General features: G+C 34.0%; 1 protein-coding gene across 1 annotated transcript; it reads right to left on the bottom strand.

Moving 5' to 3' along the window:
• Positions 1 to 844: 844 nt before the first annotated feature.
• LOC136209825 (uncharacterized) lies at positions 845 to 10,298 on the bottom strand. Its single transcript, XM_066001423.1, has 11 exons — positions 9,862 to 10,298; positions 8,942 to 9,056; positions 8,656 to 8,830; positions 5,756 to 5,915; positions 5,195 to 5,312; positions 4,929 to 5,103; positions 3,193 to 3,246; positions 2,949 to 3,044; positions 2,705 to 2,800; positions 2,381 to 2,556; positions 845 to 1,152 (listed from the first exon to the last, which is right to left on the bottom strand). Exons 1-11 carry the CDS (start codon positions 10,191 to 10,193, stop codon positions 1,027 to 1,029), a joined length of 1,623 nt encoding a protein of 540 aa, XP_065857495.1. The 5' UTR covers positions 10,194 to 10,298; the 3' UTR covers positions 845 to 1,026.
• Positions 10,299 to 12,929: the final 2,631 nt, after the last annotated feature.

Genomic DNA, 12,929 nt, shown 5'->3' with positions numbered 1-12,929 from the left:
AAAATAGATTCAAAGTCTTTTATAATATATTTGAAGTATGTTTTGTAAGAAGTTTTCACACTGCAACATGATAATGATACCTAGCCTCGAAGCAAAATAAAAGAAAAAATTGTCCAAGCACATATGTTACTGCATCTTCATATAAATATTTAACATATGACTACTACTTATGGAAGATAGAATAGAACAGATTGAGCCCTAAAAATTAGCATCCACCTGGATATTGAGGAAACATAGTTGTTGGAGATCACATTCAGCATGATATATTAAAACGAACTGAGCATTCACCATAAAGGCCAAGACAAACTCTATGTAATTCCCTGCAAATTCAGCTTCTATTCTCCTGTCTATCAAAATTCTTGCGCTTGCGTAATGATCAGCTGTATTTCAACTTATGAAATGATTTTTGCATCAAAGATAAATGTATAATTCTCACAACCTGACACAAACATTTCATGCCACACCTAGTTAATTATCCCAACTATCCTATAATTTGACACTGGTTATAGACCACCTATGTTGCAGGGAGATGGAATCCGATACGGACACCGGGAACGTTATTTCTAAAACATAGGAGACCAAGTAAAACAGATTCCATATGAGAGAAACAAATCATTTGTGAAAGAAAAACCATATTCAGTATGAAAATTTACTTGACCCTATAGTTTCCAGATAAGACCACGATGAAAAATTTACGCCTTTACCCTTTCTAAGGACCCTGTAAAATTCTAATAAATGTCTCTAATCTCTATTATTAACTCATTTATGTGCAGAGAAATCCTACTATACTTCTGTCAACTTCAAAATGACAACATATCAATTACTTTTTATGAAAAAAAAAAAATAGCAGAAAAGGGAAATTAGGATACTATAAATAATGGCAAACCAAGCAGACGATTTACTTCAAAAATGTTTCCATTTCTAAACCAAGAGCATACAGACTGCCGGAGTATATCAAAGACTAATAGCTTAAACAAAATTGCGACCTCCAACGGCTTGCTGTTATGTACATATGATATAAGCAACTCACTGTTCCGTCTTGATGAAATGAGAAGTCAGGAGCTTTGAGACTGAGAAGCCGTGGAAGGACTCGACATCAAATAATTCTTTTAACTTCTCATCACAGATGATTCTCCTCTTATCAGATGGGTCCTTCAACAAGAGTGAGAAATCATTTTAGCAAGATAGACATACAAGTGGCTGAAGTTGATTATATTCTAGAATTATGAACAAAATAAAGAGCAAATTAGTAAACATATTATATCATGCAATTACAAAACAGCATACTTATAGAGATGATATAATCAAAGATCTAATAAATAATTCCTGTAAACCATAAGTGACCATGTTTTGAACAGAAGCAACCATGTTATGAAGTAGTAAAGCTCAAGTCCGTCACCCAGTGAACAAAGCATATTAGGCTAGGCATATGAAATCGAATAACATCATTCTTTCCTAACTGGGCGAGATGGTTTCAAATCCCATTAACATAAGTGAATCTTTTACTGCATCCTCCTCAATAGGTGCTACTCCAGTTTTCCAATTTTCAATCTTTTAGCATCTCTTATTTTAGGCATCGTCCATTTCTCATATCCAACTGTACTTCTATCATAGGAAGTCAGTCTCTTTTTCTTTTTCCATTGTACTCCAGGGTTCAAAATGGAGAAGTGAAGTGGTAAAGTCTGAGATACTTATTACCTACAACATTAGGCAGCCACCCTACCACTAGGCTATAGGTCCAGTGGCTTTACTTACATTACCCCGGGCTTGTGCAAGAGCCTTGATCTCTCTAACTTGAGGGAAGCAGCTCTTTACAATAGGAATAAAGAGAAAAAACATGAAACTGAATATATCATTTGTATAAGAAGCTTTTTTATGTTCACAAATATCACTAAAAGAAATTTCTTGATTTTACCAAATTGTATTATCAGTATTAAGCCTACTAAATTTCAACTGAACTAAACAAGGCGAGCAAAATACTGGAAAATTTTCATTATGCTGGAGGTGCTAATCGAAATCAAAGAATCATTTGGTTAATGGATCCTCAAAAAAGAAGCCGTCTTCTGAAAGTAAGTGATAAATGGGATGGTCGTCATCAACTATTATGCATATTTTTTGCTTCTTCCCCCTCATTTATCTTTAGGCTGCCCAAACATGCTCTAAGGTTCAATGGCTTATAACTTCTATGGTTGTTTAGTAGCCTAAGTAAAAACCTAATTACAGCCAATAGGAAAATAAATAGCTTGTGCTCAAGAATATTTCATTTGTGCAATTTGTTTACATTGACGGAGGCGCATTGCTTTCGCATGAATGTAAGTATGGGTCCTTAACCTAACATAAACTATTGTACCAGCACAGAAGAGTTCTGATGGTGAAGTACCTGCAGATCATTTTGCTTTATGTACTCCCACATTCTCTTGACTGCATCAGCCCGAGATAACAAATTTTCGCCTGTGCCAAAAAAATTCGCAAGAGCATCTGAGAGTGGAAGGGGAACAAGAAGACCCGAAGATCCTTTCTTCTGCTGTTTCTCTTTCTGCTGTGGTTCATCTAAATCTAAACAGCAAGAATTAGTATTATGTCATAACTACGAACTTGCAAGGGTATTTCCAAAACAATTCGACTTGAGAAAGTCCAAAAGGTTAGGCAAAAAAGAGAGCAAATTTAAAAAAATTAAATGAAGATTTAAAGTTAGCTGTATTACCTTCTTCTCTTTCCCGCTTACAGTGTTTGACCTCTTGCAATGATTTGTCAGGGTATTTCTTCTGCTGTTTCTCTTTCTGCTGTGGTTCATCTAAATCTAAACAGCAAGAATTAGTATTATGTCATAACTACGAATTTGCAAGGGTATTTCCAAAACAATTCGACTTGAGAAAGTCCAAAAGGTTAGGCAAAAAAGAGAGCAAATTTAAAAAAATTAAATGAAGATTTAAAGTTAGTGGTATTACCTTCTTCTCTTTCCCGCTTACAGTGTTTGACCTCGTGTAATGATTTGTCAGGGTATTTCTTCTGTTGTTTCTCTTTCTGCTGTGGTTCATCTAAATCTAAACAGCAAGAATTAGTATTATGTCATAACTACGAGTTTGCAAGGGTATTTCCAAAACAATTTGACTTGAGAAATTCCAAAAGGTTAGGCAAAAAAGAGAGCAAATTTAGAAAAATTAAATGAAGATTTAAAGTTAGTGGTCTTACCTTCTTCTCTTTCCCGCTTACAGTGTTTGACCTCTTGTAATGATTTGTCAGGATCTAAGAAACAGAAAAGAAAATTCTTCTAAGCGCTTAAACAAAATTTAGAGCGGATTCTTAATAAAGTAATGAAAAACTTGGCATCGCATCTTTCAACAGTACTACAACATCCTTGGTAAATAAAATTGTATACTTCAGCTAACGGAAATTTTCACAAATTTCAGCATAGATGATCATTCGGTACACCTGTCACCTTTGTTTCCATTTTCATTATAAAATTCAGGGGTTCACAATTAATACTAAAGAATCTAAGGCTGGCACCGCATCTTCCAAAACAACAGTACTACAACATCCTTGGTAAATAAAATCGTATACTTCAGCTAACAGAAATTTTCACAAATTTCAGCATAGATGATAATTCGGTACACCTCTGTCGCCTTTGTTTCCATTTTCATTATAAAATTCAGGGGTTCACGACTAATACTAAAGAATATAAGGCCCCGTTTGATAACAAAGAAAAACACTTTTTTTTTTGTGGAAACAAAGAAAATCACTTAAATCAATGTATTAAGCACTTATTTAGTTTAAGTGGGTTTGATAACTGCTTTTTGTTACTTAAATCATTCAATTAAGTTAAAATTCACTTAGGTGCTGTTTGATAAAACTGAAAATTAAGTGCTGAAAAAATAAGTACTGAATTTTAAGTGCTGAATATTTTAAGTGCTGGAAATATTGAGTGATATAATTATTATAAAAATATTAGTTGATAATGTTTAACTTAAAATGTTAAGTCAAATATTTTGACTTACCAAAATAAGTGCTTTTTATTCTTGCAAGTCAAAGTATTTAGCTTAAAATTTCATCAACTAATATTTTAAAATTTAGTACTTATTTTTAGTATTTATCAAGCAGTTGCACCATTTAATACTTTCAGCATTTATAATATTCAGCCTTTAAAATCTGGTACTTGTTAAGCTCCAATTATATCCTTTTCTCCAAAAGAAATCAAAAGACAATAAGGGTCCTTTTGTTGAGAGCAAAACAAAAGCCCTCATTCCCCCAACGAGTAATGTTTCAAAATACAAATAGAAAATCCACAATAATTATGACATAACTGAAACTGGAATACTTGAATAGCATAAAAAGTATAAACAGATAGTGGGAAAATACCAAAAAGAAGGAATGCCATTCAAATCCACCTTGAAAATGAACTTTTCTAAATCAATTTCTGAGCTAACATTACCACCATACTATGCCCAAAGTATTTCACCACGCTAGTCAATATCTTACTCATCAATGATGCAGATCTCCCATATTTCAATACATGGAAAACTAATACTTCTACATTATAATAACATTTACACCCACCCCACGAATATTCCAAAAGATATGGTGAGCATTAATCCAAAAATCCGAAATCCAATAGGTTTGATCATTAAATTCTATGTAAAGCAAAATCAACTTCTTCCTTTTCAAGATTCAGGATTGCAAAATCTGACTTTTCTGTACTTTCAAAAGGAAAAAGGAGCGAATCACAGAGATATTATCAGTTTCAAATATATACATATCTCATTATAGTAAGCAACAAAAGTTCCATCATAATTTAGTTATAATCTACTAAAATATTCAACATAACATAAGCTTAATGGAGGAGAATCTAGTGAGCAAATGTTTCTTATCCAACGTGTATGCATATATGGACTTGATGTATAGTAATCTAAAAAGAAAAGCTCATAGCATACCATCTTCCTTGTTTAATGGCAATATGTGAGCAGAAAGTGCTTTATTCATTTGAAACATATCAATGGAATCAACATGAAAAATAGCCCGCATTGACTCGTCGCACAATATACTCCGCTTATTGTTTGGATCTTGTAAATTATTCTCCTGGATATAGGCCCAAATCCTCTTCACAACCTATAAACAGTAAGATAAATAAACCATTTCGAAAACAGTTAGGAGAACATATGAATCTAAAGGAATCCAAAAAGCAATAAGCATTATATACCTCAGTTCTGGCCAATGCAGGTCCGCCAGTGACCACTTGAAGTTCTGGAGAAAGGCTACACAATTTACTGAAGCCACCACCACCTCTTTTCTTCACCTCTTTATCAACCTTAGCAGACCTAATTTAAAAAGAGAGTTTACTTTTCAATTATAAGCATTGATCACCATTCCTTCAAATATTCACATCATAGCTTTGCAATTAAAAACTAGCGATTTCATATTCCAATTCAATTATTCAAAAGTGAGACCATCCAGTTACTAATAAATAATAATTAGGAAAATTAACATATACAAATTTCCAGAACTTCAACTCTTCAACCAAAATATATACAAGAAAATAAAAGGCAGATATAAATGATAAAAATAGCTCAATAAAAGACATGCAAACCACAAAAATACATGACCACTTTATTCTCAACAAAGGAACATGCGTATAAAAATTGCTGATGCTATATACATATTTTTTTTTCAAGGATACGAACTAATGACGCAGCAAATCATCAATAAGCAATAGTCAGTTAAACAATTTTGGCTCTTTCAAGGAATAGCAAGAGAAACGCACCCTCGTTTCTTTCTCTTGTTACTACAATCTTTCTCTTTCTCCACTTCCTCTTTCTCTTCCTCTTCCTCTTCCTCTTCCTCTCCCTCTTTTTCCCCTGGATCATCTCCTTCTGACACAGAACTGTCACTATCTTCACCTTTCACCTTCAGTGTTTCATTTTCTGTTTGCACATTAATGGCATTAGTAAATACAATAATCAAATACCTATATCATGCAATTTCAGGGGAATATCTTCTAAGATAAAAACAAATTAAGAAGATTATATTATACCGTAAACAAATAAAGCGTGGAAGCCATTTGTGGTAGTTGAAGTTGAAATTGCAGAAAATATAAACATCCTAAAGTAGTCCAAAATACTGGCCAAAAAAAGAAATAATAGAGTATTACATTGCAGCAAAGAAATGGGCAGAAGGGTCACTGGAAACCCCAGAAAAGGTAAAGGAAGAACAATTTTTTTTTTCAAACGACTAACTTTAAAATTGGGAATGTCTGATTGCTGAGCATAAATGTTAGTTCATTTTTATATTTTTCAATTTCATAATAACATTCAAAATACTATGGGAAAAACAGTGAACACGTAAACCCTAAATGTGGCCTTTGAATAGCAATACCCCTTCCTTGTTCCTGTTCACAAAAGCTTCTTTTAACTTACTATTTTTACCCTCAACCCAAGCATTATTAACCCAGTTATCCCATCTCAAAATCATTTGTGGCGACAAAGGCACAGAGGATGTACAGATCGGTAGAAGAAAAGGAAAAGTAAGTATATCCAAAAGAGATCTTTGGGGGAATTTTTATGAATGATGTTATAAAAAATGGAAATGCTAAAAATATGACAAGGCCACACTGCCCCAATGAATCAGGTGGTGACTCCTGTACAAGAATATGGTTTTGCAAACATTTATATCTAGGAAAGAATAAGAGTGTTGAACCAAAAAAAAAAGTGAGAAAACATGCAGAAATCCTGACTAATCAGTGTTAAGAAGAAAACGAAAATAAATGAACAGGGGATAACACATGCAGAAATGTATATTACTATATTGACATCTTCCAACCTCACTCTCCTTAAAACATTTTCCATCACTGCATATATAAAGTCTGCCAAGGCAGGTAGAAGTATAGAACATATAACTCATAAAAACCAACAGCCAAAAACTTCATATTTGTTTGGATGACTCTATCATAACTACAAAATCCTAGTCAAAGACCAAGACGCATGTTGCTTATAATGTCTAATAATCTCTCAAATAGGAAACGTATTAGAACAATGCGAACACTCTTTCAAAGGAACAAAACTCAAAATCTAGAAACTCTAGCCAAGGCAGATTTACTTTGTTAGAAGTAAAGTCTTCTTCAATAATACAAACGCTGCACTATATACACATAAAACAACCCACAAAAAAATGTACAAAAATAAGAATCTAGGTTTCATGTTTGAGCCTAATGACCTTTATAAAATACAAACGGAAGACAAAAAGATCAACATCTTTTATACTTCAACCTAATAGCATTTATAGAACATGAAATGTAGGCTAAAAAAGTTAAATCTATGCTAAAATGAAAGTGTGCAAAATCCGGATCCACCACTGACTCTACCCACAACTTCCATTGTCTGATTTTTTATTACTCCACTGAAAATGTCCACATAAAGACACAGCTTGACTTTTCACATTCAACAGGAAAAGAATACACATCTCAAACCCCTTTGTCCATGTTTCAAGGAAAACCATTATGCATTTTAAACAAATTGACAAGGAATGCGTTACCATGGTACTAGTTTTGTTCCTTCCAATTCATCTTCGTTCCTTTTTGTTTGCCCTTCCCTCTTTTAAATAAAATCATGCAGAGAAGATGAACAGTCTTAAGATCCATGGGTTTAGAATTCTAGGTTTTATCACATATAATTATACTGTTTTTACTACTTGGGATGGCTATATATGGAGAATCTATTTTTTCTATAAAAAATGAATTATCAGTATAACTTTTAGTCTTTTCTAGATAGTTGAGTTCAACGAATATGAAAATGTTCATTTTCTTTTGGATAGTTCAATTAGGGGTATTTTAGATAAGATTAAGAAACATGAGCTAATCTGGAAATAAATATTTGGTGATGTTACCACAAAAATAAATTCTCAATCATCAACAATTTTCATATTTTGCTTGCAAGTCGCAAACAAATTAATAAAAGCTCAATACATTATGCCAGAAGTTGTTTGATATGGATTTGCATTTCTCAATCATTCGGTTCAGTGTTGAGAAGACACTTACAAGTGGATAGGCACCCCCTCTCACTGAACCTTAAACCTAACTCTACAAGAATTTGAACTTGTGATATTTTGGTAGAAATCCCAATTGTTAACTTCAGCCTGCAGGGTATCTCACTTCGGAACACAATCAAAGTATGCACATGGAGACAGAGGCAACATCACCACTAAGCCTCTCAAATAATCTGGGCAAAATATACTTGTATTGTTGGGTTCCATGACCTTAATTGTAAAGATTAAACAGGTTCCTTTAAGCACAAATGTTCAAGTTTACAGCATAGCTGGAGAAGAGAGGAGTACCAACATGCACACAAGAAACATCTTATATGCAGCAGTATTACACTGATAAACAAGATAAATTAAGCAAACATCTAGTCACACCATAAAAAAAGGGCGGCCCGGTCGCATTACGCGTCCCCGCTGAGCGAGGGTCCGGGGAGGGGTCCCACCACAAGGGTGTATTGGGGGCAAGCCTTCCCTTGTCAATTTAATTGGCAAGAGGCCGCTCCTAAGACTCGAACCCGTGACCTCTGGTCACACGACAACAACGTTTTACCGTTGCGCCAAGGCTCGCCCTCTAGTCACACCATAAATAAAATAAATAAATATTGAAAGGGTAATTTACAAAGAAAATACCAGCTTCTGGAGTTAACGGCCAAATATGCTTGGATAGGGCTTTATTCATTTGAAACATGTTAATCGAATTCACACGGAAAAGATCACGCAATGTTTCGTCACATTTTATATTTCTCTTGTTCTTTGGATCCTGCAAATCTTTTTCCCGGATGTAGGCCCAAAGTCTCTTCACAACCTATAACAATAATACAGCAAATTGAAGCAACATTATGATCCTGAAGTCCAAAAATTAGCCATGATCCATCACTGCACATTAAATAAGTAGGTAACTCATGCAAACTCATACCTGAGTTCTAGCTAATTGAGACTCTCCAACAAACTTTTGAAGTTTTGGAGATAGGCTACATGGCTTTGTAAAACCACCTCCTCTTTTCTTCACTTCTTTTTCTCCCTTTCTAGACCTGATTTATGAACAAAATAACCATATAAACCAAAAGCCAGAAAGATTTTTAACTCATATATGTCCAGTTTATGTTGTCCAGCATCCTTAAACTAATTACTAGTGTACATTAGTACCCTTAAACTCCAAACTATCTCTTAAAGATTACTGAACTCAATATTATTATTATTATTATACTAACAATATCCTTTTTATTCTAATCCAGTACTGCAAATTTGATCAAATTTCACTCAACTGTTTTTGTATAAGTAGGGCTCATGTAATTATAGTTGTTTTTTAGTCCTAGACAGAAACTTTACCATATTAGAAATCTGCATTTTCTATACAGAACTTGTATAGAAGGTTGAGGATATCAATTTGGAGCATTGATAATCAACTATAGCTAACATCAGTAATTTCTGCATTCTCCTTCATATCCTAAAGGATTGCATAAACTAAACGTGAATGAGGAATCGTGGAAACCCTTATCTACATAATCCTTTTCCTCGAGAATAAAAAAAAGAATTGAGCTGCAAAAGAGAAAATCGAAGTGACGTGCCAAGAGTGATCTAAAACTGAATCGTACGATGCATATGTAAGAATGGGCTACGAAAGAAACAATTATATATATAAACCGCTGTAAAGAGACATGTTAAATCTTAAATCCACTCTATATATGAATTTGGTATCCGTTAATGTAAATTTCTTCCCAAATTAAACACAAAATATTCCTTTATGCTTCATTCATCTCGTATAGTTTATTCAACTTAACGATTTCAGTTTCTTCCATGCCAGGACAAAAACGAATTAGAAGAGCAAAACTTTACCGTTCTATATCAGTTTCTTGACCCTTACTCTGATCTTCTTCCTCTTCCTCCTCGTCCTCCCCTTCCTCTTCTTCATTTCCTTCCTCATCGTTTACTTCCTCATTTTGCTTCACATTATCTGTTGTATTTTCTTCGTCCTGCTCTTCCTCATTATTCCCTAGGGTTTCAAGGTAAATGTCGATTTGGTTTCTAATAAATACTTTTCGGTCCGATAAATCAACGCCGAAATCTTCCTCCAATTTCCGGCGGACACTGCCGGCGGTGGCGGTATCAAGGTTGGAGTGCCGAAGAATTTCACGAAGCCGAGTTACGATGTCAGAGTCAGAAATCATTTTCCTCGTGGTTTCGACGATGCTTTCCCGCTGTCGAAATTTGAGCTTCTTGTGTAGTATATTTTCCCTTCTCGAAAATGGCGTCTCTCTCGTGCAGTCGTGCTGGTATTGGTAAGAAGGGTGTTTATGGAAATTTGAGAACCCATATTCATACGACATCGTATCAGCAATACTATTTGAGTTTTTTTTTTATCAGAGCAATGCTATTTGATTGAAAAATAAAATCGAGTGGTTCAGCTGTGATGTTTTCTTATCTATATATATATATATATATATATATAACTGTTATTAATAAATAAAATGTAACTGTTGTAATTCTTTATTTTTATTAATGTTGTAACTATTGTAACTTCTTATTCATTTTTAATGGGGAAAATTACAAAATTTGGTTAAATGGGAGACTCATTTACATATTTAACTCATTTACTCAACCTGCTACAAATCTAGACTGTTTTTGTGTGACTTTCCTAAAATACCCTCAATATGTTTGTAATTTTACGGCGCGGCTGTCTCCCTCTCGTCTGACTTCGCAGATTCTAGCATATGCGAAACCTGCGAAACTAATGTTTGGTTTAGTTGATGATTTTAATTAGCATATACGAAGCCTGGATGTGTTTTTAACAAAATTCGCTAAGTGGTATATAACAAAAAAAAATGTCAAACAACAACGGATTCTAACATTAAAATCATAACATTATCAAAATTTACAACAAGATTGCCACAATAAACTCCTAACAAATCACTTCAAAGTGAACGTGACGAATCTTGACGGAAATTTCTCCCTTGACTGGAAGTCCATATTTTTTGGGATGACAAATGGAAGTCCATACTTTTTGGGATGGACGTTTCCCATGGTGCACACCAAGATTGGCACAATCTCTCCTAACGAATCATTTTAAAGTGAATGTGCCAATCTTGAGGGAACTTTCTCCCTATACAGGAAGGAAAGTCATCTCCCCTGCAGCCCAGTACGCCGCCTTCCAGAAAGGGATGTTATGTATTCAACCACCTTCAGAAAAAATTAATCGTGTTAGGCAGAAAAAATGACGATTTGGCTTCGCGAAATGAGGATTAGTGAAGCATGCGAATGTAAATGTGCATGGAATAGGATGATTTTACTTAGCGAATCGATGCTTTCGCGAAGTTTGAAATGTGACGATCTACGTCGCATATCGATGCGATCGTAAAGTCTGCGAGTGAAATCACGAACTATTCTACTCGCAGACTTCACGAAATAATCGATTCGCTAAGAAGATCGTCTCATTTCAGACTCTTTCTCATCGCAGATCTTCGCAAAATCATCAACTACACGAAGTGATTTTGAAAAACACAGAGAAAATAGTAGATACTTACATTTTTCGCGCCTTTCACCACAATAACAATATGATAAACTGGGAAAAATGATGAAAATAACGTAAAAATAACTATTTCTTCAATGGTCACAAGAAGAAAGAAACTAAGGAACAAGCATGAACAGGAAGATGAAGAACCATGACTTCATTTTCTAGGATTAGGAAGATGAAGAATCAAGAGATGAAGAAGAGAAATACATTGTGATGTGGAGAAACGGTGCAAATTTCGCATAATTTAAAGGAAGAGAGGAAGATCAAAAGTCTGGAAATCATTTGGGAAAGAGCATCGGGTTCGCGTAACCGGAAAGGAGAAGGGGGAAGATGAAAGGGTAAGGGTATTTTGGGAAAGTCATAGAAATATAATTTAGATATGTAGTAGGTTGAGTAAATGAGTTAAATATGTAAATGGATCTCCCATTTGATCCAATTTTATAATTTTCTATTTTTAATATTGTAACTTTTCATGTTATAACTCAAAACATGTATACAAATAAATATAGATAAATATTACATTAATAGTTATATAAATAAATATAACTACTGTAATTTTTTTATTTGGTCTAATATATCTCGAATTCAACTCAACAATTTGTCCAAAAACTGCAACGGACCATTAAACTTTAAAATGTTACAACTAACCTCTTTTTTATTTATTTGGAACAAATAATCTCCGAGATAGGTTAATATTTGTATCCTTTTATTAATCTATCATTAGATTAATTAGGTGTGGCAACCAATATTTTGGACATCTCTTATTTCTGATGTAATATTATATTGAATATTTTTGGGATTTGAAGTTATTTGTTCAAATTAAATAACTTGAAGGGTTATTTGTTTCAAATAAGTAAATTGAGAGATTGTTTATTCTAAATAAGCTAATTGATGAGATTAGTATAACATTTTAAAGTTTAAGGGCTACTTAAAAATATTGTATTAAGCCTGTTTATTTCATTAATGTTCTAACTTCATATTTTGTTTTTTTTTTTTTGGTAGAAACAGGAAAGAAAACAAACCAACACCGAGACAAAAGCTAACCTGGGATCAGCCTAGGAAAGCTAACCCCAACTCTATCCTCTAAAAGGAGAGAAGAAAGATAGATAGGAGGATCAGAAAGGGTGGAAACACCTAACATCCCCTCGTGCCCAGCCGCCGCCAAGCGATCCGCAATTCGATTTTGTTCTCTGTAGATGTGGCTGAACTCTAAGGACTCAAAGGATGAGCCAAGACTTCTTATTGCTTTGATAAGGTTCTGGCTACTAAGACAAAAAGCATGATTATTAGAGATCATACTAATAGCCTCCATAGCAAGCCTTTTAATACCCAGATTTCTGGCAAGCTTGACTCCAGAAAGAATACCCCAAAGTTTCGCTGAAAAGGATGAGCC

Source organism: Euphorbia lathyris, chromosome 10, assembly GCF_963576675.1.
Source record: "Euphorbia lathyris chromosome 10, ddEupLath1.1, whole genome shotgun sequence".
In the NCBI taxonomy this organism is placed as follows: Eukaryota; Viridiplantae; Streptophyta; class Magnoliopsida; order Malpighiales; family Euphorbiaceae; genus Euphorbia; species Euphorbia lathyris.
The sequence above is the reverse complement of the archived record's forward strand: the minus strand, read 5'-3'. Positions and strand labels throughout refer to the sequence as shown.

What these genes read in the sequence shown, in the direction of transcription:
- LOC136209825 (XM_066001423.1), bottom strand. Translation starts at nt 10,193, where the DNA reads ATGATTTCTGACTCTGACATCGTAACTCGGCTTCGTGAAATTCTTCGG. An exon ending in CTCAATTAGCTAGAACTCAG is followed by an intron (nt 8,831 to 8,941) that starts GTATGAGTTTGC and finishes TTATTGTTATAG; the next exon opens with GTTGTGAAGAGACTTTGGGC. An exon ending in TAAAGCAAAATGATCTGCAG is followed by an intron (nt 1,153 to 2,380) that starts GTACTTCACCAT and finishes CTCTTGTTGAAG; the next exon opens with GACCCATCTGATAAGAGGAG.